At 55.1% G+C, this 25,351-nt stretch overlaps 1 protein-coding gene across 1 annotated transcript in view; it reads right to left on the bottom strand.

Moving 5' to 3' along the window:
- Positions 1–23,560, bottom strand: part of NKD1 (NKD inhibitor of WNT signaling pathway 1) — an 85,633-nt gene extending 62,073 nt beyond the window's left edge. The window contains exons 1-3 of the mRNA XM_070611850.1: positions 23,348–23,560; positions 23,187–23,219; positions 22,353–22,486 (exon numbers count right to left, since the gene is read on the bottom strand). Coding sequence (XP_070467951.1) covers positions 22,353–22,486; positions 23,187–23,219; positions 23,348–23,372 — 192 coding nt within the window. The 5' untranslated portion in view covers positions 23,373–23,560. The remainder of the gene's footprint in view (positions 1–22,352; positions 22,487–23,186; positions 23,220–23,347) is intronic.
- Positions 23,561–25,351: the final 1,791 nt, after the last annotated feature.

Here is a 25,351-nt window from a genome sequence, read left to right as displayed (position 1 = left end):
GCCAGGACCCCTTCCACCTCGACATTCTCTGCACCCAGCAGACACCGACTGTGGTTCCCAGAGGCCACCGCCTCTCTGCTGGGGAAGGAGAGCAACCGCGGGGTCTTTAGAGATGGGCTAGGTGGTGTAGAGAAGATTTCTCTGTTTCCCAGGGTCCCACAGTAGACCCCCTGAGCCCCTGCCCGCTAGAGAACAAAGGAAGGGGGCAGGGCAAATGCCCCCGCCACACCCAGCCTTCCAGCCAGCCCAAGTAACAGCCGGGGTGCAAGAAAAAGCACTGGCCAATTCCAAAAATACCCAAGGTGGAAGCAACTTAGAAGCGACTGAGTCCAACTACCCCCACCCCTATTTACAGACAGGACAGCGGAAGCCCAGAGAGGGGAAGGAACGTGTCCAAAGCACACAGCAAAGCAATTTCATTCTGCAAACACGCATGGCCCACTGTGTCAGTCTCTGTGCTAGGCCACGGAGCTCCGGAGGTAAACAAGAATAACCGTCCTGACGCCCCAGAGTTGAAGATCCTGGGGTAGGAAAGAAGTAATGCAATTCCACATGAATAAATGGCTAATGACCAGTGTGATGAGCACCCCAAGGAAGTAGAAGGCGCAGGAAGGAACAACAGTGAGGAAGGAAATCAGTTCTGAGTGGGGCCTCAGGGAAGGCTGCTCGGAGGTGTGATGTGGAAGTTGAGTCCTGAAGGGTGAGTAGGGAGAACCAGGCAAAGAGTGTCGGGAAGAGCATCTCAAGCAGAAGGAACAGCATGTGCAAAGGCCCTGAGGTCGGAGTGTGATGGGTATGTTCAAAAGAGCATCAGAGTGGCTGGGACAGAGGGAATGAGGGGGAAGGCAGGAGGGGTGAGAGGTGGGAAGGGAGCAAATCGTGCTCAGTCTTTCAGACTATGGGAAGGATTCTACACACTCTAAAGGTCATGGGAAGTCACAGCAGGGATTTAAGTAGGAGCAGGATTCCGTAAGCCCCACTGTGCACTACAGGGTCAGCCTGGCTGCAGCAAGAAGGTAAAATCAGAGGCTGCTGGAGTCCTCCAAGTGTGACACGATGGTGGCTTAGACTGGGAAGGGGGCAGTGGTGAGCAGTGGACAAATGTGAGACTCACTTAATCCCAGGATGGACGAGAGTCGCCCACCCGTTGGCTCCTCAGCTGAGGGAGGGAGGGGGGAGGAGTCGGGACCAACATCCAGGCTCCGGCCTGAGCAAGTGAGTGGCAGGTTTCACGAGACGACACAGAGGGCAGTTTTGGGCCAGGGACAGCTTACATTTGCGTGTGGGCGACACGGAGAGCAGGTCTCGGGGCGGGTCCCCAGGTCCCCAGACGGCCTGAAACCCTCAAGGCTCCACCCGACCCCTAGAGCCGCCAGGTGCATAAACTCGGGTCCCCACGCTGTGGCGCTGCCCACTGGCCTATCACTCCTCCGCACAAGGCAGCGCCCAGCATCGTGTCCCTCAGCCGCACCCTTAGAAGGGGCCCGGGCTTTGCTCCTGCAGGGCTGCCACGTGAGGCCCCAGGCCCGCGCCCACGTCACTGGCAACTGCCACCGCCTCGAAGGGACCTTACGCCAACTGTCTGTGTGGGCGCCCCCGGCCTCCCAGGAAGGCAGCCCGGGAGGGGAGGCCCAGCGTAGCCCAGCCGGCCGACAGCGGGACACCGAGCGGCCGGATCCAGCCGCCCACCACCGGCCCCTATGGAAGCCCCAGCGCCAGCACCAGGCAGGCGGCCAGGGGCGCCACACAGACACCCTGCCACACTCCCTACTGGGCACACGGTGGCGCCCAGTCCTCCCCAGAACACGCTTCCAGGGGAAAACCGAGGCTACACGCGTGACGGTCACTGTCAGGTCTGGAAGTGGAGGTCCTATCCTGTTCTGCCTGCAGAGGCCTCGCTTATTACACAGCAATATGAACAGCAATGAGAATCGCCCTGTTTATTGCCTGCTTTCTATGCATCAGGACGGAGCAAAGGGTTTCACAGGTATCTCATTTAATTACATGACAGCTCTGTTAGGGAAGTACCATTTCTCCTCCCATTTAACAGATGAGGCAACAGAGGCACAGAGAGGCTAAGGAACTCGCCCAAGGTCACACAGCTAATAAGTGGCACAGCTAGCATCTGAATCACCTCTGGCTGTCTCTGCAGCAGTGTTTCTCAGCCTTTGTTATCTGGCCCTGCCCCAGACAGAGCCTACTTAGACTTTTTTTCCTAATCACCCCACCATGAAATTTTAATACCACAGATACATTGTGCATCAATTTACATAGATCTAAATGTATATCTGTGCTTTATACCTAAAAAAGTAAGATGTTTTTGCCCCCTCAAAAACCAATTTTTGGGGGGCTGGCCCGGTGGCACAGCGGTTAAGTGTGCACGTTCTGCTTCGGCAGCCCAGGGTTCACCAGTTTGGATCCCGGGTGCGGACTTGGCACTGCTTGGCACGCCATGCTGTGGTAGGCATCCCACATATAAAGTAGAGGAAGATGGGCACAGATGTGAGCTCAGGGCCAGTCTTCCTCAGCAAAAAGAGGAGGATTGGCAGATGTTAGCTCAGGGTTACTCTTCCTCAAAAAAAAACAAACAATTTTTGCATCCTTGGGGGCAATATCTTCATCACTGAGAATGGTCTAGAATTTACAAGCCATATATGTAATTTTAAGTTTTCTAGTAGCCACAAATAAAAAGAAACAGATGAAATTAATTTTAACAATGATTTTTAAGCCAATGTATCTAAAATATTGCTATTGCAAAATATTATCATTATTTGTAATCAATATAAATATACTTACTGAGAAATTCTACCTTCTTCCTTTTCACACTAAGCCTTTGCAGTCTGCCGTGTATGAGAGTCCAGCCCTGCTGTGTTCCACAGGCTCAGCCATGGGAGGCGAGCCCTACCAGAGGGGTCAGCATTCTAACCACTCCGCTAGAACAATATTGTTTATCTTCCCCAAAGCCTTGAAAATCCAGCTCTGAGAGACTTTTTCCATGCCAGGAACACTTTGGAGAGCCACTTCCACTCCTGACCAGAGAGTTCCACCTAGTCTGTTCTCAGGGGCTGCTGCGGACAAACACCAAGCTAGACGCTCTCAAGGAGACATGAAGATGCGGAAGAAGTGGCCTCTGCCCGCAACCAGCTTCTAATGTAAGGTGGGGTGCAGAGGAGCGAAATACTTCCCAGCCCGACCGCGGGCCAGGCGCTGAGGCGTCCCACCATCACACACTCACTTTCACACTGACCCTAAAAGGGGGTTCTGTTACTTCCATCCCATTTTATTGATGAGGGAACTGAGAGAACACAGAATCTTGTCCAGGGCCCAGCTATCCGACTCGGCCAACCCAGGTCAGAACACAGGGGGTCTGGCAAAGGGATGGGAAGGCCTTTAGGAACAAGGGAGGCAGCCTAGGGGGAAGGCACTGGGGAGTGGGGAATGAATGAATGATAGAGGTTGCACGAGAAAGCAGAAGGACGAGAGGGCTCCGAGGATAAAGAAGGAGCCTGTGCGTTTACAGGGAGTGAAGAAGCAACGGGTGGACTCCGGTGGAAGGCACAGCACAAGCGGACTCCCGAGAGGCAGGAATTCTGGGTGCAGCACGTAGCCCACGTGCAGGGCACTGTATGAGGAGAGTCCAAGTGCAATCGTCCAGTCACAGGAAAGCACCCACTGCCCAACCCACGGGCCATAACGCCAGTGGAATCCAACTTCCCAAAATATTTACCAGAAGGCTCTGGGCACCAGACTCCACTCTGTAAACTTGGATACCATTCCAGAGCTGAAACGACAGATCTCCTGCAGAACAAGATAAACTCTGCCTCACATTCTAAATAATGAAAGGGAGGTGAGGAAGAGAAGGAAATAAATCAGCCCTCTCCAACTGCCCAACTTAAAAGGGATTGTGGTCAGAAGCAAGAAGGGGGCAAGGAGGCCGGCTCCTTATCAGGCACATGGCTGCTCCAGACACAAACAAAACTTCTGGCAGGCACCCATCTTCCACATCGAGGGGGGAGGGGAGAACAAAGTTTAGTCCACAAAGGTCAAACCCATCCTCCTGGAGTACAGTCAAGCCAATATTTTTTCCCCTAATTTCCAGGAGAGAACAGCCCCTCCTGTGAATTGAAGGACTGACTGGAGTGCAAGGAATGAGGCCCATAAATCTCCAACTTGCTGGGGTGACCCAGATTCCAAGTCCCCCCTGCATCATCAGACCAGAAGCCTTCGTGGGGCTCAGGAAGCACGCCCACTGCACTCGAAGGCACTAGCCAAGGAAGTGACAGCGTGAGGTGCTTCTGGAATGTGGAGGAAGGCAGGCCACGTCCCGCCTCCAACCAGCACCACGGACACCATGGAGGGAGTAAACGAGCAAGCGCCTGACATAGACGACCTCATCGAATGCTCCTAACAAGCCCCTGCGTCAGATAACTGTGTTAGCCCCAACTTACAAGTGGAAAACTGAGGCTCAGAGGGGCAAGGACCCAGAGTCACACGGCTGGCAGACGGCAGAGCCGCACCGGCCTACCACTCCCGTGCCTGCCTCTCTGCCCTGCCCCTCAGGCGGAAACCCCGCTCCGACCACCTCCCCTCCCTGCTCTAGGACCTTAGGCTTCCTTCTGCCTGCAAAACAAGCCCAGGGAGGATTAAGAGAAGGTGGGCGCATGCTCAGGGGCCCCAGACCCCACACCATCTCATGTCACCCACTCCCAACTCTCCAGAAATGTGGGCCAGTCTCTCAAACGGCCCCTCCAAGAAGCCAGCTTCCTAGCATAATATTTTCCTCCCGCAGAATGTGAGAATAAAGGGCCCCTTGCTCGTCTCCTGAAATAGCTAGCTCTCACCGTAAAGCAATCTTCCGCCCAGTAAAAATATTTCTGCAAAGCTTGGTAACTCTATCCGCGGCTCCTTTTCTGAAAGTCAAGTCTTGGAGAGGGAAACACGGCAGGGCGGCTTCACGACAAGCTCATGACGTCGTGTCTACCCACACGTGCCCACTAATGCTGTGACTGATTTGCTGTTAACCACAGGACTTCACGTCTTAATACTCTCGGACCAAAGCCCCCGGGTGCATTTCTACAGCACAATACCCATCACTCCGGACCTGGGGTCCAGCCGGGCAGGCAGCAGAGCCTCTGGCAGGGGCTCAGGGGCCCGAAAGGACTCATGGAGGCTGGGGAGCTCCTTCAAGTGGCCATAACACACAGGTGGGCCTCACCGGCAGCCTGTCCTTGGGCAGGCAGGAGGCACAGTTTATAAACTAAGTGAGGGTGTCCTAAGATCAGAGTCGAACCCAAACTAACACCATGACACCTGGATAGGTCACTGACACCTCCCAGGCCCGAGCCTTCCCATCTGGACATGGAGAAGAATCACCCCAGGGAAACTCCTGAGCGAACAAAGATGTTCTCTCTGCACCTGTTCATCCATCAAACAGCAACCAACCCCCTTCCAGGAGCTGTCTTGGGCCCCGGAGAGATGGAGTGGGTTTACCAGGAATCTTCCAGAATACATCAGCAGCTCCAGAGGCCCTCCTGGGCTGCCGCACATGATGGCTGGGTGCTTACCACACACCAAGCCTTACTCCTTTCCTCACTCTACAGGTGGGGAAACTGAGGCCCAATGTCAACACAGTTCAGTATGAACTCAGGCTTGAAGTCCAAGTCCAGAGGTCTGTGCCCCGGAATTGGGAAAAGACCCCAAAGGAAAAAACGTTCAATAATGAGGTGTGAAAAACAGTTGTACAAACTAAGGCAGGCGTTCATGACCCGAGAGCTATGGGAGCCCTGAAATTGGAGTTACAGCTGTAAGGGCGTTGACCTGAGAAGACAGACGCCATCAGGTTCAGCAGATCCCCAAATGGTCCTGCTACCTACATCCCTGAGGATGCTGAACCATTGACCTATGATCATCATGGAGGAGAGGGGAGCTCGAAAAGAAGGCCGTGACCCACGTGGGCTACATGGAGGAGGTGACAAACCACACGGGATCTTCCAAGACCCAATGGGAAGAAGTGCTTCTCCCCAGATGGTCAACTAACCGTCGGGCTGCCCTCTCCCCACCCATGCCCACCAGCTGCTGGTGGAGCTGCACCCAGGGAGTCCTACGCCAGGGGCCAGGCCGTGCACAGGTGTTGGTTCTCTCTACCCAGCATGCATTGTGCAGCCTTCTCCTCACAGGTGGTTTTTCTTTAGGGAAACAGGCAACCCCTCCCTCCCAGATGTTGAGGTTTGGGGGGGCTGGCGGCTGGTCCCAGCCCCCATTCCAGGGTGGCCATGTGACCCAGGACCATCAGAGGCCCAGGGATTGGTTCTGGCAGGGGCATGTGACCCCATCGAAACAACGGGAGCCCCGCCTGGACTCTGGCTAGCACTCTCTTCCAGCTGAAGAGGGAAGCCCAGGCTGCCAGGAGCCATGCTGGGAGAGTCTGCCGGGACGAAGCTAACCCAAAAGAAACGAGCACAGAGGCACAGACCACCGACCTGGGACGCAGGTGGAGCTCCAGGACCCAGATGTACCTGAATTCAACTCACCCTCCAAACTTCCCAGGCACACAGGCCAATAACATGCCTTTGTACAAAACAGTTGAGGTCGGCTGAAAACCCAAAGGATGCTGACTAATCTACACAAAGGCCGCATTCATTCAACCACAAACCCCCTGAAGCTGCTCCCCTCCTGGATTCTGATGACACTAGCCTGGGGAGGAACTCTGGCTTTGCCTGGAGATCACAGCACAGTACACGGCATATGTCCGGAGCAGAGGGATGTGTGCAGAAGCGCAGCCACAGAAATGCTCACCATTGATCTAAAGTAGATGACAGACAAGCCCATAAGCAACCTGGATGCCCAACGACAGGGGATCAGTGCAATAAATTATGGTCCGTCCCTACAGTGGAAGGCTGCAGAGCCACAAAGGGCAACAAGACTACACATACAGACATGGAATCATTTCCAAGGTACACCGCTAAGTTCAAAAGCAAGGTGCAGAACCACATGATAACACGCAACTTAAGTTAAAAGAAAATGTTTACGGTCCCTACCACTTTTCCATGATTCTCCATCTTAAATGAATTTTTCCATTAACGTACAAATACAATGTGTCCCAGTCTCGTTGTCCGAGAGGGCTTCCACTGTCTGTGCAGGGGTAAGAGTGCAGACACAGACGCGGCAAGGAGCACCTCGTGGAACCAGAAACAGCAGATGCCTCGGAAGAGGGGCGCGGGAGGCCAGTGGTCCAGGGAAAAAGGAAGCTTCCTTTGACTACACACGCTTTAATATTGTGTTCAATTTTTCCTTCTTCTTTTGTTTTTTACCACGTGTACGACTTCGTTCACCAAAAGAAAAAAGGTAAGGACTCTTCCGAAGGACAGGGGAAAGGCAAGCAGGGGCTCTCTTCAAAGGCTCAGAGCCCAGGGCAGCCCCGGGAAACGAGGTGGGGATTTCGAGGGACAGGACTAGAATTCCTACCCTCCAAGCCTCATTGGCTGGGCAAATTTTCCGTGAGCAGCTGCCCCGCGCCGAGCAGTGCAGAAGGCCCTGAAGACACACTGGTGAGCCACACAGAACCTGCCCCGTGAACTCTGCAGTCTGCTCTCAGTTTCCCCATAATATTAATATTGACTCTGGCCAGGTTTCTGCAAATATTAAAGGGCTGACAAATTACTGGGAGGAAGGCTTTGCAAATCATAAAGCTCTGGATAAACACTGGCTCTGGCTACTGAAGAAAAGCTGGCCCGCTCAGCGCTGCTGCCTCCAGCCCCTCCCAGCGCCCCAGACCAGAGCCAAGGGGACGAGTCTTCACCTGAGAACCCCAGAAGCAGGTGCCAAGCAGAACCTCCAAGGTTAAGAAGGCTAGGAAGGCCCCGATATGACACCAGGAGAAGGTGCGCCAATCAACTCCCCTCGGAGGAATCTCATGGTCCTTCCCATCGCTGACCACGTTGGCCAGCTGAGGCGGCTCCCTCCAGGCTAGAGGGAAGCCGCGCCTCCAGGGAACAGGCTCGGGAAGGGCGCCCAGAGGCTTCACAGTGCTCTCTGGGCCAGAGCCCTCTTTCCACCACCACCTACTGCAAAGCACTCCTTCGGCGCCCCCTCAGGCTGGGGGTCAGCTGGATGCACCCTGCGCAGCATCTTCTCCACTGGTCTAGAGCTGTGCTGTCCAACGAGGCGGCCGCTAGCCTCATGTGGCTATTTAAATTAATTCAACTAAAACATATTTAAAATTCAGTTCCTTAGTTGCAATAGGCACATTCCAAGTGCTGAATAGCCACAGGTGGCTAATGGTTCCTATATCGACTGTGCAGGCCAAGCATTTCCATCATGACAGAAATTCCCATTGGACAGCGCTAACGTCAAGCTCATTTTGACATCTCCCTCCTTCCAGTTACAAAAGGAGGGGCCAGGGAGCCCCAGAAGGAGAGGCCAAGTCTCAATAACCATCAATAAAGTTGTGAACCCACTTGTAGGTTTAAGGAGCCACAGCCATTGGGAAGCACACAGAAGGCGACAGAACCACGGACAGAGAGCTTGTCATGAGACAGGAACTGTGCCAGCTTCCCCAGAGGGCCGCTCACTCGAGCCCCGCAATTCCACAGTGCCATCCCCACCTCAGCCCGCCCCTCTTGTGCCCTCCTGCCACCAGCTTTCCTACAGGGCCCACTCAGCACAGCCGTCACCCGACAGAGAGAGGCTGTGATTCAGAGGGCTTCCCAGGGCCCTCCACTTGAATGGCACCAGGAGGTTCCAATGCAGGGGGCCCTTGGGCATCACCGAGAGTCCTTCCCATACTCCCCCCCCCCCCCCCCCGCTCCACCCCCAGCTGCTGCCTTCTCTCTCCACCCCTTCTGGTGAAGATTCTCCACAGAGTTCCCTACATGTGCCATCTATGTCCTGATCTCTCATTCCCTTTTAAAACGTCCTGGCTTTTTGAAAAACACAAAAGTAGTACATACTCTGAAAAAATAAAGCCAAACAGGGGCTGGCCCCGTGGCCGAGTGGTTAAGTTTGCGCGCTCCGCTGCAGGCAGCCCAGTGTTTCGTTGGTTCGAATCCTGGGCGCGGACATGGCACTGCTCATCAAACCACGCTGAGGCAGCGTCCCACATGCCACAACTAGAAGGACCCACAACGAAGAATATACAACTATGTACTGGGGGGCTTTGGGGAGAAAAAGGAAAAAATAAAATCTTAAAAAAAAAATAAAAAACAAAAATAAAGCCAAACAAGGTAGAAATGTATAATGTGAAAAGTGAAATTCCCCTCTCTTCACCACCTCCCACCACCCAACTCCTCAGGGAAGAAGCCTTTGACAATGTATCCTTCCAGATCTTTCTCAACGCACCGGCAAATATCTATAGACATAGGCCTGAAGAGACCTTTGTATACCATGAAAAACAGGACCCACCGCACTTATGTCTTACTCGCTCTGTTCACTCAGCAGCGTCTCAGGCCTCCCTCCTGTCAGCACACCGTCCTGACCGGTCTTCCCGGGGGCAGAGATCCACGAATGGCCACACCACTGTTCATTAGCCTGTCCCCAGTGATGGATATTTGAGTTGTTACAAATGTTTCATTCTTTCAAATAATGCAGCCACAGATGTTCCCGCAGGTGTGTGCTTCTGCTCACACACACGTGTTCCTCAGTCCCTCAGGCCTCACCCCAGTCTCGCCTCTGCTGTCACTCCATCAAGACGGCACTTGCCAAACCCAACTGTGACCACCAGGATCCGAAATCCACTGGACACCTTTCAGTCCTTTTTCTTATCGAGCCTCCCAGGAGTCTCTCCCCAGGAAACCACATCCTCTCTGGCAGGCTACTTGGACGGCCCCCAATGAATGCCACCTCCCAGTATTTGTGTCCTGTGCAGCCTTTTCTCCCAAACCCAGCTGGACCTGTGACTTGCTTTCACGGAGAAAATGTGGCGTTGCCAGTTCCAGGCGTCAATCAGGGAGGCCTGGCAGTTTCCACTCTTGCCGTGCTGGGGAAGCCAGCTGCCATGGGAGAAGTCTAACCACCGCGAGGCCACCGTCCCACAGGGAAGCCCCAGCCCGCCACGTGGTGAGGCCACCTGGACGAGAACCGAGGCCTCAGACGCAGGGCCCAAGCAGAGCTGTGGCAGTCGCCCCAGCTGTGTGAGCCAAGCCAGCTATGCCACACAGAGCCAGAGACAGGTGCCCGGCCAAGCCCACCCAACCTGCACAACCTCAAGCAAACCATAAAATGATTAAGTTGCTGAGTTTTGGAGTAATTTGTTACACAGCAAAAGATAAGCCAAACACTCTCCTTTTCTTCCATGGCAGAGGCCAGGACGGGTCAGAACAGAATCTAGTAGCCAAGCCAGGGCCACCCCCAAGCGCGGGATCCCGAGCACAGCGCTCTGTCCAGGCCCCAGCCACTCTGCCGTGTCGTCCTCCGGGAAGCGCAGTTGCTGCTGTTCACACTCAGAGGCTGGTTTCTCAGGAAAGAGGAGGTGGGACCCCAAAGGACTCTTCATTCTCTTCACGCCCTAAGCAGAGGGAGTGGGAGAGCGAGAAAGCACCCACAGCAGTCCCGGGAGAATGCGTTCTGACCAAAAGGGCAATAGACCAGAAGGCCCTGAGCAAAGAAAGAAAACTCTGGCACAGAGAGGCTAGGGAACTTGCCCATGGTTGCACAGCTAGTGAGAAGCAGAGCCAAGACTTGAAAGCTGGCATTCAGGCTCAGAGCCTGCACCAGTGACCAGGGTTTCCCAATACCCTGACCGTGACCCACAGTTGAGAAGGACGTTCTATGATGGGCCCCTGGAGAGGCAGGTTTGGGTATAGACGTGTGTGTAGATACACACAGATCTAGACCCATCTATCTATAGACATGGATATCCATGTCCATAAACTAAACAAAAGGTAACACAAAGCAATATTTACTCTTACTAAATGTGATGTTCCCTCATTTTTTTATTCTTTTCTATTTCATTTTTTTAAATGCTGGTCACTAAACTGATTTCAGGAGCCACGAATGGGGTTATAACACATTGTTGAAGGAAAAAAATTCATCTATACTGATTTCAGACAACTTTAAGATCAGACCAACATGAATTTGAATCTTACTGGAGTCAGATTCCACCTTCAAGTGAGGTGACTTCGGGCAAGGAGGTGGACTCCCGTAGAGCCTCAGTCTCCCCAAGAGTAAGATGGGGCCCACAATAGAATGCGCTCATACTGTGCTGTGGGAACTGAGTGGTGTGCACAGCACTGGCCCGGGCCTGGCACACAGCAGGGAACGCTGCACCACGGGTCGGCACACAGCAGGCACTCCCCGGCCCACTGAGGCTGCAGCCACAGAACGCTAGGGAAGGAGGCACAGACCCAGGACCACCCGAGGCAGGGCTCCTTTGGACTTCGGGGGCCGGGGAGCACGAAGAGAAGCCAGAAGTGCCCACTGAAAAGGCACCTTCAGTCCTGGTTTGTAGCAGTTTTCCTATGTCAACTTTCCGCTTTGGAAGTCCTTCCAGAATCACTGGGGGAAAGCAGAGTGAAACCACAGGCCAAGGTCAAAACTACCAGAAACAAAGTCCCTCTAGAAGCCAGGCACAGAGCAGCACCCCCCACCGCACCCCCAAGCCTACTGGGGCTGCCACAAATCCGAGCCTCTGTGCCAGGGCCTGCCAGCACATGCAGCCTCCTGGAGCTGTGACACATCTGGGCCTGAACCCATCTGGGTGGCTGTGGGCCCCAACCCTCACCTGCGGCCTGCGGCGGACAGCCCATCCTGCCAACAGGGCCCTTAGGCTCTGCCCCACCCTCCCCAGGGCCCCAGCTCCATACTCGAGGCCAGGGGCACACAGCACCCGGCAGGCCAGCCAATCAGCAACAGGTTGACACGGCTTCTTGTGACTGAAAGGCTCTCCCCCACCTCCCACCCGGCCAGCAAGGGGAGAAGCTGGAGGCGACACACACAAACAAAAAGTAAAATCCTGGAAGAAGATTTGCAGCGGGTGGACAGGGCTCACCTTAACCACCACCGCCCCCCCCGCCCCAGGCACTACCCACGCCCCTCTGCCAGACCTGTGTTTCTGCCCTAACATCTCACACACCAAGTCCGGCCCAAAGTCAGACACCTAGAAGCGGGCTGAGGACGTTCTCTCTGCACCACTCGGGCCTCCTGGCCTGGCCCTTCCCACACCCTTAGTCTGAGATGATTTACAAACCTTTCATCGCCGGGCACGCCATTCTTTGGGTCTCCACAACAGAGATGCCACTCCCCAGTCCAGAGTAGGACCCCTCTCTATTCTTCTCCCCCACAGCCCGCTCTTTTCCTTCATCACGCTCAGCACGCAGCCAGGTGATCATTCACAAACCACACTAGAAACCCAAGAGGAGGGACGACACCTGCTGTATTAGCCCCGATTTGTTAAAATGAACTCATCTCATCCTTACAACGAGTCCATGAGGTAGGAACGATGACTCTACCCATTCCACAGACGTGAAAACTGAGGATCAGAGAGGAGCCATGGCACAACCCAAGGCCATCCAGCTGGGGAGAGGTACCCTGGGACTCGGACCCAGGAAATTGATTCTGAAAGCTCTAACCACGCCTGGCGCCTCCTGCGCACACTTGCTGGGCCTCAGTACAGAGGCCCCAACCACATCTTTCACCATACTTACTCCGCCTGTCCCTCCGGCCCTGTGCTCCCGCCAAGCTATGTGCTGTCCACACTTCCCGGCACCCAGCCTCCGCTCAGGCTGAACCCTCTAGCCTGACTCCAGCTCTCCCGGCTGGGCTCGCGACCTGAACTTGCCGAGCCTGTCTCCTCCTCTGTGCATGAGGGAATAACACATGGCGAGAGCGCGCGCCAGCGTCAGGCACAAAGCTCAGACCTCCAATCCTCATGTGTCGTGCTATTGTCACTTGCAGACTCAGACCCCACCAAAACTTCATGTTCTAAGTCAGCAATCCACAAGCCAGGGTGCGACAGGCCAAATCTAGCTATCTGGGTCCACCCAAAGAAAGGGTTTCCTAAAAATTCTATTTGGTTGACCATAATCTTTTAAATTAGAAAGATTTTACATAAAAATGCAGATGGCTGGATTTTCTGAATGATCCGATGTGGCCACACCAAGGCCACATACCCAATGGCAACAGGTGACTGAGGCTGAGAGGCGCTGCCCTCTCGAAACAGGACATGTGCTCCCCAGGTACCCCGGTCCCCACCGCTCCCAGGCGTCTCCCACCGCGTCTGCTGCATTCATTAATATGACTTCTCTGACCCCTGTAGGTCCTTTAGATTCTGACTCCTGTCTCAGTCTTAGCATCCTTCAAAGCCCTACTCACATGCCATCTCCTTTGAAAGGTCTTGCCCAAGTCGCCACGGCCCCGTGCATCTCTCTTATAGTTTTATAACTTTAATAGGCAACTTGGACTGAGCACTCACCATGTGCCCAGCAGTTATTACCATTTTACAATGGAGTCCTCACACCCGCCCTATGGAGCAGCTACTACTATCACCCGCCCTTTACAGCTGAGGAAACTGAGGCACAGAGTTGATTATTCTATTGCCATCCCCACCCCATCCTTTCCCCACCCTTCTCTGTGCTGCTCTGTGCCGCAGGAAGCCGAGCCCTGTGGACCAATTCACTGAGGCTTCCTGGGCTCTGGCTTCTGGATTCAGCCAATGGGAGGCCCTGGCAGGAACCTGGAGGATGTGAGGAGAGGCTGGGGTTTCCTCCTCCCTCCCCCTCACTCCTTCTGCACCATGTCTCTGACTACAGTTAAGCCTCCATATTTATAGCTTCTGCCTGGCCTCGCCCACTCCTCAGCTGCAGCTCGCACAGGGCTCCAATCCAAAATAGCCAACAACACTTCCTCCAGCCCTTCTGTGCCAGGGGTAGTGACAGCTCCCCATGGGTGCCAAGGACCTACCAGTCCCTGGGTGCTTCCCACACCTCTGGAAGCTCTGGAAGCCTCTCCCTTTAAACTATCTGGAGCGCATCTATTTCCCGCTGGACCCCTGACTGACCCGGAGGTCTGGCTCTATGCCCAAGATGCCGCGGTGAGAAAATGGTGCGGCTGGGATTTGAACCCAGGACATCAGGCTCCAGAGTCCTTGCTCTTTAACTACCACCTTGTACTGCCTTATGTCCTCTTCTTCTTCTCCTGGTCCCTCGCCTGCCTGTGATCTCTTCAAGGGTCCCCTGGATGACCCCAAGGGAACCAAGCGCTATGCCTGGACCAATGCAGACATTCCAGAATCTCTCACTGAGCCCACAGAATACAGTCACTTGACTCCTCTTTATCCTCCAAAGTATTTTTACAACTGAGAGCCATCCCCACGTTCCTCCTTCCTCCGCGTGAGAGCTCCCCCAGGTCACAGGGCTCACTTCTGTCCCGCTGGCCCCCAGCACACGGCCTGCCACTGGTCTCCCCTCTGGACAAAGGCCAAGCTCCACAACACGGCTGGGAAGGCCCCGGGGCCCAGGTCGTGACCCCTCTTCAGCCAACCAAACTTCAATCAGCATCTCAAGCAAACTGCCCTCTTCGCCACAGGGCTCTCTCACCCGCTGCTGCTCCACCCAGCAAACATTCATCCTGCCATGACATACCCCGTCCTCTGGCCTTGCTCACCACCCCCCGCCACTCACTTTGGGCTTAAATCACAGCTGAGATCACCTCTGACCCTAGACCAGTTGGCACTCCCTGCTCTACACTCTCAGAGCCCCAGAGTGTCCTCTAACACCCCTAACATTGTCTTCATTGCTCAGTATCTTTCTCAAACCATGAGCCAATCCAACTGATGAATATCGATGCAAAATTCCAGAGAAAAATATTAGCAAATCAAATACAGCCACATTTTAAAAAGAACAATCTATGACAACAAAGAAGGATTCAGTTTAGGAGCGCAGAGAAAGGTGAGCATGAAGCTATCCAGCAACGTGAATCACGCATACGAGTCATGCCTCAGACTAGCAAAGTGACTAGTTCCGTCAACATCCCAACCGCATCTGATAAAATTCAATAATTTCTAGTTTTAAAAATCTTAGCAAGCCAGGAGTTGAAGAAAGCTTTCTTAACTAGAGAGACAACAAACATCAGACTTAATGGTTATTAAACAGAGTACAGATGACTCTAACCAAAGCAATAAGATAAGAAAAACAGACAAGAGGCCAACGATGAGAGTTTAGTTCCACTAAACTCTACGTTCTGTGAGGCAGGAACTAGGTCCTATTCCTCATAGTGTCCATAACACCCTAAGCACACTCAAATATTCGTGAAATGAATAGCCACCCAGATTAGGTCTGATCCCATTAAAAGTTCTCAAAGCACCCGGTACTTCTCCTTTGAGGCACATATCACAACCTAGATTCTACAATTTGTTTTTAAAAATATATCTTTTCCTACTAGATTGTGAGTTCCACGAAAACAAGGACCACGCTCTGTTGACAGAGCAAACGTTCACCTGGTCTGAAGTAGGTACTCAATATCTATGGCACAGATGCATGACCGATTTGAATAGAAGGTACTCCATAGTTGCTAAATTATAATAAATGATTTTATCCTACTTCTCAGCTGGAAATCCAAGGCCCAGAGAAGGGAGGGACCCTTCAGCTGATGCTACACCACTACCAAGCACACCCAGTGCCCTGGGGTCCTCTGAAAGGCCTCAACCACACACAAGGCCACGCACACATGCCAGAGTCCACACGGCTCCACAAGTAAGGAAAGTGAAGCCCAGACCAATTCCTCTGAGCCCTCTAAACAAACACACACCCAGGGCGCACCCCGGCGGGCAGAGCCAGCTGGCGAGAGCTGGTGTGTGCTAAGGATGACCTCAGGAGAGCGACTGAAGGCTTTCCTCGCAAAGCCCCGTGACTGGTGCCCACATGGATAAACAGCCCCTCTGCTTTCCCGGGAAGTTATCAAAGAATTACTTATGTCTCTGGAAATGCTTGTTTGGAAAAGGTTCTCCACCCCACCTGGGCTTGGCAGGAGCGGCAGCATCCCAGGCCTGCCTCGGGGAGTGACCAGGCTTTTCCTCCAGCCCCTGAAGGAACGCCGCCATTCTTCGTGCGGAGTCTGAAGCCGGCCATAAAGAAGCAGGCAGCTTCCCAGGATAAACGGCGCCCGGTGACATCAAAGACCGCCTTCCAGATTAAACAACTGAGGCCTTCAGCTCTCTCTGGCGTTTCTTCCAGGATATTCTGGGCTCCTGCCTCAGTTCTCCCTCAGATGGAATGGCAGATATTTTGTTTGTGAGAGTCTGAATTTTTTCCTTCCTCAGGGAGAGGGGGAGAGTAAGGGGGAGAGGGGAAGGGAGGGGAAAGGGAGAACGAGAGGAAGAGAAAGAATGTCTGTGAGAGACAAGAGCCACAGAAAGAACACGTGTGAGTGAGAAAGAGAGGGGAGGCTGGAGGCAGCCGGAAGTGTCTGCTTTGGAATCCAGTGAGCAACCTACGAATTCCACAAGTTTCTAAACCAAAGCACACTGTGGACCTATGACGGTGAGCAAGGCCACAGGAAACCCTGTGCTAGGACTGCGGGCGCCTGACTCACCCGTGCCAGCAGATCTCCTCACGGCCCGCTGCACTGGCCTCTTGACCAGGGATCACTTCCCACGCCCCTTTCTCAGACACATCTGGTAAACCAAGGCCAGGGACCCCACCCTCTTCCCCGAGACACAGGCCCACAGCAGCTCCAGGCAGGATGGGCTCTCTCCAGAACCAGCCTCACACCGCCACGTGTCCCCTGCCCTTTGGGGTGCCTCCCTCTGCCCCCAAGCAGCAATCCCACCCCTTGGCCTCTCACATCCCACCATCACTGGGCTTCTGGCCCTACAGCTGACCCATCCAAACAGCTGGAGTAACGCCCCCGATCCCTGTATGTGACACTCCACGTTAATCAGCTCCAGGGAGCAGGCTGGCGGCCCCGCTCCACCCCACACACCTGTCCAGAGGGACAGGTAGCTCAGACACACCAAGAGCCACTCACGTGCATGGGTTCTCAGAGACTGGGCACCAGGAGAGACTCCCAGTCCCCAGAGGCTGCAAAGCCACTTGGAGCCCACAGACCCTTCTTGACTGCCCAACCCAACCGCCACCCACTTTCCATGGACAAGGGCGAGCCGGGGGCCTCAGCCAGCAATTCCCTGCACAAGGGTGCCCTCCCTTCCCACGTTCTTCCTCGCCGTCCCTCAGGTCTGGACGGAAGCGCTGCCTTCACGCGGCTTCTCAGTGTTATTGTCTGTTACTGTACCTGTGTACGTGCTGCTTCTGTCTCCTTTAGACTGGAAGCCACAGGAGGACAGGGACTCTTTCATCTGCCACTGTATCCTCAATGCCTGGCACAGCTGGGGAATTCACAGTTAACAACAACTCATTACTGATAACCATTAATTAATAGCTGAGTGCCTGAAAGAAAAGGCTTAATTCCACCCTCCACTTATTCCATCCGGCTGAGGAAGAGGCTCTGGGGAGGACGAGGCAGGCATGGCGACCTAACCGTCTTCTAGCCTTTATGCATTCACTTGCTCAGCAAACACAAGGTGAGCGCCCCCATGCGCCCTGGGGCCATACGGGGAAGATAAACTACCCAGAAAGCGTTGCTTCCAATGCTGCCAGTTCAGCCTTGTGGTTTTAAGCCTCAAGGGGACAGTGTGGTGCCCGGGCTTCCTGGCACAAGGAGCAATACTCTCTGTCCATCCGTCACCCACCTTCTCTCCTCACTCCCAAAATGCCCACTGGTGAGGGACCACATCCCCCAGTGCTAAGACCTTGGGGGACACCCTGTGGTTGTGTCCTGGTTGAGCGGGTTTATCACAATTTGTACAACACGTGAACAGAGAGGGGCTGTTCCCGAATTCTAGGGAACAGAAGACACACACAGCCAGACTCAGGGGAACCAGTGTCCTTCTCCAAGAAGAAAGGTTTCAAGGCGAGGATGAGACGCTCCTCAGAGCCTCCACCAGAGACCCACATCAGAGGCACATGCAGCCCTGCAAACAGACCCCCTGCCCACCACCCACCACCCCGGGGACCCAGGCCCGCTGGAAACCAGATGCCCATCTGGCCTTCTGCCCAGCTCAAGCTTCCCCGTCTCTCCTCCCCATTCCCCAGGAGTAAAGAAAACTCCCAGGCGGGGCTGAGCAGCAGGCCCTGGGGGCCCCGGCAGAGGATACCCTCCACGCAGAATTCGAAGATGCCAGCAGCGGAGGCCCAACGGCCTCCAGCAGCCTCAAAGCAAATCATCTTTTAATTCCGCAACACCAAATATTTAATTTATGCCTTACCTCAAATGTCGCGTCCACCTCCCAGCACATAGCTTTGAGACCGCGTAAGGAGGCCTAACGCTTTCCATATGGTGAAGACACGGGGCCTTTCAATTGTGCCAACTGGTATCATTCAAGGGTAATTCCCCTGGAATCCGGCACTCGGGCAGCAGCTGGGCCAGCCGCCAACCTCATCACCCAGTGTAATACGCCCCCACAGGCTCCCACTGGGCCCACACCCTCCCAACCTTCCCCAAATATCAAAAGGCAGTAGGTGCCCCCAACCACATTCCCAAACCGCCTGGCAGCCACCTTTGCTGCAGAGGCAGGCCGGCCCGCACCACGGCTCTCAGTCTGGTCTTCAGGCAGCCCTGCCATAAAAGAACAAAAGGGCCACACGGGGTGTGGGGGACCGTCTTAAACCCAGTGGTGCACATTCATATATGGACACACATACGTGCCACACGCACGTGCACAGACGCACATAGGTTCTGCTTCTCCACGTGTTTTCCTATCAATATCTCTGTGTGTATTAGGCTAATCAACCCACCTATTAAGCTTTTTTATTTCACCCATTATATTTTCCAGACCCAATATTTCCATTTGGTTTTCTTTTGTAACTGCTGGTTGCTGCTTCACGTTTCCAATATCCCCCCTTTATCTCCTTGAGATTATTATGCTTATTTTAATTTCTAATTCTGTTGAGCACATTGTTGTCTGGTGTATAAAATGCTCACTTTTTTGTCCTTCTTTTGTAGCACTTGCACACCTCGCATTTCTCGTTATTTTTCTCCTCTGAACTCCTATTTCCTTGGAGTTCATCCTGAAACCACGCGAAGGGCAGATCCCCGGCCTTAGCCTGTGTCCCCCAAGTGTGTCTACAGTATACGGGCGGGCGGCTCTGGCTGCATCAGCTGGGCCCCCACCTCCGCCCCTACCAGCGCCTCAGCAAACCCCCCAGTACCTTTCTCCTCAGGCTTTACTCTTTTTGAAGAGTTATCTGTCATAACCCCGCCATAGATGAGAACACTGTTGCACCCATTTTGCAGATGAGCTAATGAAGGTATGAAAGGTAAACTGGCTCATACAAAGTGACAAGCTCCTGCAGCAGAGCCTGACCTCATTTATTTTTGTATTCAGGAGGGCAGGTTAGGTTAGCGTCGGCGAGGGCCCCCCCTCACACCTCAGGACCTTGCATCTGACTTGGACCCACCCTGAGCATTTACTAAGCTACTCAGGCCCGTCAGGGAGGAAGCGGGCAAGCAGGGGCCCTGGGCAGCTGGTCAGCGTGCCACCTTGCTGGGGGTTAGCGAGTGCGGCGCCCTCTGGACAGACACTCCGGCACAGCACCTCACCATGTGTGGCTTCCACTGTCCTGGAAAGTGCTCAGAAAGGGAGAAAATCAGATTCCACAGCAGCTTTGCTGGGTTACAAGGAGGACTAAGAGAATGTAAGAAAGTGCCTGACACATACAGGCATCTAATAAACAGTAGCACTCGCTGCGATAATAGTAACAATGCTAGTGGGATGCCCCACTAACACGTCCCGGACCATTGTGCCGAAGGAGTGCAGACAGGCCATCCCCACCACCAGCACAGGCTGCTGGAGGCACCTCTGCCGGCCCTCGGAGCCCAGCAGACCTCGGAACCCACGCCCTCCGGCACCCTGACGAGACACCAGGGGAACGGGCAGCCACCCGCTCCAGCTCCAGCCGCCGGGAGTCACGGAAGCAGGCGGAGGGCTGCCCACCGCGGTCCTGCACAGCATCCTGACGCTTCGCAAGCTCCGGCCATCCCGTCCCCACAGTCACAATTTCCACCACTTGCACTTAGTATTTCTCTCAGAATTGACGTTAGACTATCTCTCAACTTAGCTTCATCCTAAACAATAATATTCATGAAGTCATGGGTTTGATGTCCTAGCTACGTTTTTTTCTGGTACAAGAAATACATAACTATCAAGACAGAAAGTACTCCTCCCGGTACCCCCTGCAGCCGCCACACAGCCCCGACAGTGCGGTCCCACACCGGGGCACACCCGGCCCTCCCCTGGGCGGACGTGCCTTCCCCATGTCTGCAGACTCAGTCGCTGGGCCAGGGCTGGCGGGAACCCAGGCGCCCGGGTTCCAGTCACCATGCAGAACTCTCAAGGAAGCAGAGGTTGCCTCCCTTTACTATTTCTGACGGCAGGGTCCACCCTCCACCACCCAACACATGTCACGCTGATGGCTCTGTGGCTCACATCTTCAAAAGTGCTTTGAACAAACATGAACGGCCCCTCAGCATTTCTCTGAAAAGTGGGGGCGCAGGAGGGAGGGGGCATCCCGTGCTGTCCTCAGCCGGGGGAAGAAACCAGGCAACAAGATTCCGTGACTTCACCAAAGCCACAGACAAGCTGGGGCCCCCTCCCCACCCTCCCTCATTTCCCCCAATGGCAACTTTTACTGGCTCACATTCCTCTTGCTGGGAACACTACTATTTAATTAAAAACGACAGACTTTTGTTTTCCTCTCCTTCCTTCCTCCTCCCTCCCATCCTCTAGTACTGGATGCCAAGGAGACCCACCAAAAACATGCGGGTAACATTTGTTATGGCTTTGAAGATAAAAGTCAACTGAAGTAAGCCCTTGCTGTATTTCAAGTTTCCCCTAAAGCATGGAGCGAGCTGCCTGGCAGTTCAGGAAAGAAAAAAAAGGGGGGGGGGGGGGACTGCAAATAAATGTCATTCTGCAGGAATACTTTGTAAAAATAAACAGGCTGAAAAAACTCAAAACTTGATTAATGGAAATCCACTCAGCTGGCCTCTGTCTTGAGCTACAAATGCATTTGTTCATATGGCTAAATCGGATCATTTTCACTGGCTTTAAATAAATAAGTAGATCAAAAACTAGAAATGGTGGGGGAAGAAAGGGAGGTTTGTAGTTCTGTTTTTAAAGGGCCCCCACGGCAGTGCCCCCCGCCCGTCAAGTTTTGACCTTTACTAGGGGACAGCAGCTCCAATTCCAACCCAGCAACAGATGAAGAGAAACGAGAAGAGAGAGCCCCAGCCAAACGGCGGTGGTGGAGGAGACGGGAGCCCCCCCGCCCCCCAGCACAGAGGCTGTTCCAGACACACACAGGAGTCGACGTCATCCCCAGCCTCACCTCCCAGCACCGGCCCCTGCAACTGAGCTGCACCCAGCCCAGACCCCAGCACCCAAACACACGCACACATCTGCAAACTCCACTGGCCCCTCCCCAGCCCACGGACAAGACCAAAGAACTAACCAGACCTGAAACTCAGTCTGCTCCCCTCTAAGTTAAAGAAAAAAAATTAAATGTCACATCAAAAAGTTGATTCATCCTTTGATCCTGGGCTTGCTCGAGTTCCACGCAGACCATCTGAAAGCCCCGTGCAGAGTTCCAGAGCTCATAGGACATCTGTGAACGCCAGTCCCAGGCCAGGCACTGGGGCTGGACTTACTCACTCCCCCAACACATCTACTGCTCCCCCAGGAACAACTCCAACCTTGAGGACCCACTGGGTGAAGGCTCAGGGGTGGGTCCAGGCTACACCAGAACGAGGCCCTCTCTCTCCTTGTGGGCCAAGCTAAGGGGTCTACTGGGTCTCAGGGCCCCCCACCCTCTGCCACCCAGATGGCAGACGGCTCTACTGGGGTTCTGGGCAGATGGTACTGACGAATGCCACAGACACTTGCAACACACTGGGAGGCGAGCACAGTCCTGCCCCCCACCCAGACACCCTGGATGCCTTCCCTCTCTCACTAGCCCCATCTCCAAATCCACCTTTCAATGGTGGCCTCACAAACAAGGTAGAAGTCAGAGCAGGCTCCCCAGTCCTCCAGCACAGACAAGCTTCCCCACGGACTGGTCCTGCACCACCTTCTCACCTAGGACCTTTCTCCCCAGGCTGCCCTCTGCCCCCAGCTGGACAGGACACTGCCATTGGTGTCACCACTAAGGTTTCCCAAGGCATGGGGGTACAGGGTCATGTTGGTGGGGCAAGGGCAGCCTGATAAGACGTTTCTGGACTTAGAAGCTGTGACGAGAGGGTGAAAAAAGTTGGGATGGGTGGTATGAAGACTCATCTCTGGGGGTGAGGGGGGTAGATGGGGATCGTACCCGGGTTCCTCGGCCAACGGTGCCCGCCGCCCGCAGCTGTCGAGGTCCGGAGCTGCCGCCCGGGCAGCGCTGCCTGCCGATCCACTCCTCGATGCCTTTCCGAGCCCAGGCGGCGCTCACCGCGAAGCTGTCACCTGGGGCGGGACGACACGAAGCCCCTGAGTCCGGCCCCTGGGCAGAAAGTTACGAGAGAGTGGACGGCAAGAGCGGGCCCGCAGGGGCGAGAGGGGGGTGAGAGCCGGGGCACAATCCTAGAGACGGACGCAGGTAATTAGGAGAACGGGGCTCAGCGAAGCCCCAAGAGCAAGGACCCAGAGGGGAGGGCGAAGGGGGAGCAGTACCCCGGGAGGACGAGTCGGGGTTTAGAAGAGCTAGCGCCGGAGGCCAGGGCTGTGGAGCAGAGGGGCCAGGGTCCGCAGCCGGGGCAGTGCGCGCGGGATGAGGGAAGAGGGGCACTGAGGGTCAGGAGGCGGGGCGCAGCGGGCGCAGGGGCCGAGATCTCGGGAGAGGCGGCTAACGGCCAGAAAGAGAGCGGACAGGCTCTTGCGGAAAGGGGCTTGGGAGTCTGAAGTGGGGCGCAGAGAGCGCGGAGGGAGGGGACCGCGAGAGGAGAAGGGGCTGAGGGTCAGAAGAGAGCGCAAAGGACCGCGGGGAGGGGGTAGGTGGGACAGAGGAGGGGGCACAAAGGCTGCTCCGGGAGCGGGTTTGTGGGACTGGTGGCCGGAGCTGGGGGCGGGGGTGGCCCTAGTAATAAGATCCCGCGGGCGAGGCCATTCCGCCGCCATCCGCCGTGCTTCCCGTCCATCCCCCGGTCGGCGCCCCGCGCGCCCCTACCTTCCGGGCTCTCCCTGCGCTTGCACACGGCGGCTGCAGGCACAGCGCGCGGCGGCGGCGGCGGCGGCGGGAGCCAGAAAGAAAGGAGAGCAGAGAGTTAGCGATCGCGGGGGCGACGGCGGCTGGGGCCAGGGGCCCGGCGCGCGGGCGGGGACACTGACCCGGCTTGGAGTGAAGTTTCCCCATGCTGGGGGCGCGGCGGGCGGGGGCGGCCCTAAGCCATGCGCCCGGCCCGCGGGCCCTGCGGCTCGCCGCGCCTCTCCTCGCGCTCCTCCTCCCGGAGCAGCCCCGAGCCGAGCGGAGACAGAGGCGGCGCCGGGACGCGCTCCTGCCGCCGTGGCCGCGGCCCGACTGACGCCCGAGCGCGCCGAGCCCCCAGCCCGCCGCGGCGGCCCGCGCCTCCCCGCGCGCCCATTGGCCGGGCGCGGCGCATCAAAGGCGAGGCGGGCCGCGGAGGGGGCGGGCCGGGGGCGGGGCGCGGTGAGGCGCGGCCGAGGCCCACACAGCGCCCCCCTCCGCGCTGCGGTCCCCGACTGCCGGCCGGGGACTGGGGACCCGCGACTGGGGACCGGGGTTGGGGGCTCTGGCCAGTAGGCGTATTGGGACGGACAGCCTCCTGGGTCCCGCCCTCTCTGGAACAGCCGCTCGTCTCGCTGACGGTGCTGTGCCTTCCCTCCGCTCAATTTTTCTTTGAGGCGGTCAGGGCAGGACTCAAGAGGCCCCAATTTACAGGTGATGAAACTGAGGTCGGGAGAGGAGACGCTGTTCGTGCGCGAGCATCCGCTGCGCGCCTGCTTCGTTGCCCCTTCCCAGTCTTCCCACGACCTGCCTTTTGCAGAAAGTGTTCGCTTATTATCCGCCGCATGCACCCCCGCCCCTGCCCCTCTAGTTTTTGATTTGGGAGCCCAGGAGAAGCCCCCACCGCGCCTCGGGCCAGTGTGGTCCCAGCCCACTGTTGGCGGCCACAGGTGTCCGAAAGCCACGAGTTGCCAGCCAATCGCTCAGATCCCCTGATCCGGGGCCCATGGGTGCCCGCCCGGGGTCGGGGTGCGCGCCAGCTGCGCCGCCCCGAAGTGGGTAACCGCTGGGTCTTTGATCTTCCTTGGTTTCCGCTCCCCGCTGCAGTTCGCCAGACCCAAGGGCTTGTTTGTTTTGTCTAGGGAGGTCTCTGCGGAGGGGAGGGCGACATCAAGGGGTTCCATCCCACCTTTGTGGTTCTCGGAGGGAATGCCTGCTCTGCTGGGGACACCGTGGCTCTGTTGTTTAACTCATCCTGGTACCCGGCGGCCCGGGCGTGGGAAAAGAAAACCCTGTGCTGGGAGGGAGGAGTCCTGCTCGGTCCCTTTGAATTCTCTGTGTGAGCCTCAGTTTTATGATCTGTAAAATGGAGCCTCAGTTCTTCCCTCCTTACCGACCTTTTAGAGCGCCACTGTCCACAGAAAGAAAATGTGAGCCACATACTAATTCTAAACTTTCTAGCAGCCACATTTAAAAAAAAAAGGAAAAAGAAACAGATGAAGTTAATTTTAACAGTATATTTTGTTTAACCCAATATATCGAAAGTATAATTTCAACATACAATGAGATATTTTGCATTCTTTGTTTCGCACTAAGTGTTTGAAATCTGGTGTGTGTTTTCTGCTTAGAGCACATCTCAACACAGACCAGCCACTGCAAGCAACCAGCAGCCCCGTGTGGCTAGCAGCTACTCTATCGGACATAACCACTCGGGAGCATCCACGTCTCAGAAGACCTTGGGAACTGCATGGCCCTCCAGAGTCGTAAATCTCCTCATCCAGCAGTATCCTTCCATCCTCCAAACTGCCTTTTTTACACACCTCTTTTGGTGGAAATGAAGGCTAATCGTATAAGCAGCTACATTAATGCTGTTAGCAGGCTGGTTTCATTGAAGGAGTGCTGGGACCACAAAATCTGTTATTATCATCCATTTTATATTGCAATTCTGTATCCAGTAGCTGCCATACACCAATCATTGTCCTAAGTCATGTATAGCCCTCACAGCCACTCTCTGATGCAGACTCGTACTTGTTCTACAAAGGAGGGAAGCTCCTAGGCTCAGAGAGGGGAAGTCACTTGCCCAAGGTCACACAGCTAGTCAGTGGCCTGTTGAGGAACTGAACCCAAGCCTGTTGATTCCATTGCCC

Source organism: Equus przewalskii, chromosome 3 (assembly GCF_037783145.1).
Source record: "Equus przewalskii isolate Varuska chromosome 3, EquPr2, whole genome shotgun sequence".
Classification (NCBI taxonomy): Eukaryota; Metazoa; Chordata; class Mammalia; order Perissodactyla; family Equidae; genus Equus; species Equus przewalskii.
Note: the sequence above shows the minus strand (reverse complement) of the source record. Positions and strands in the feature narration are given on the sequence as shown.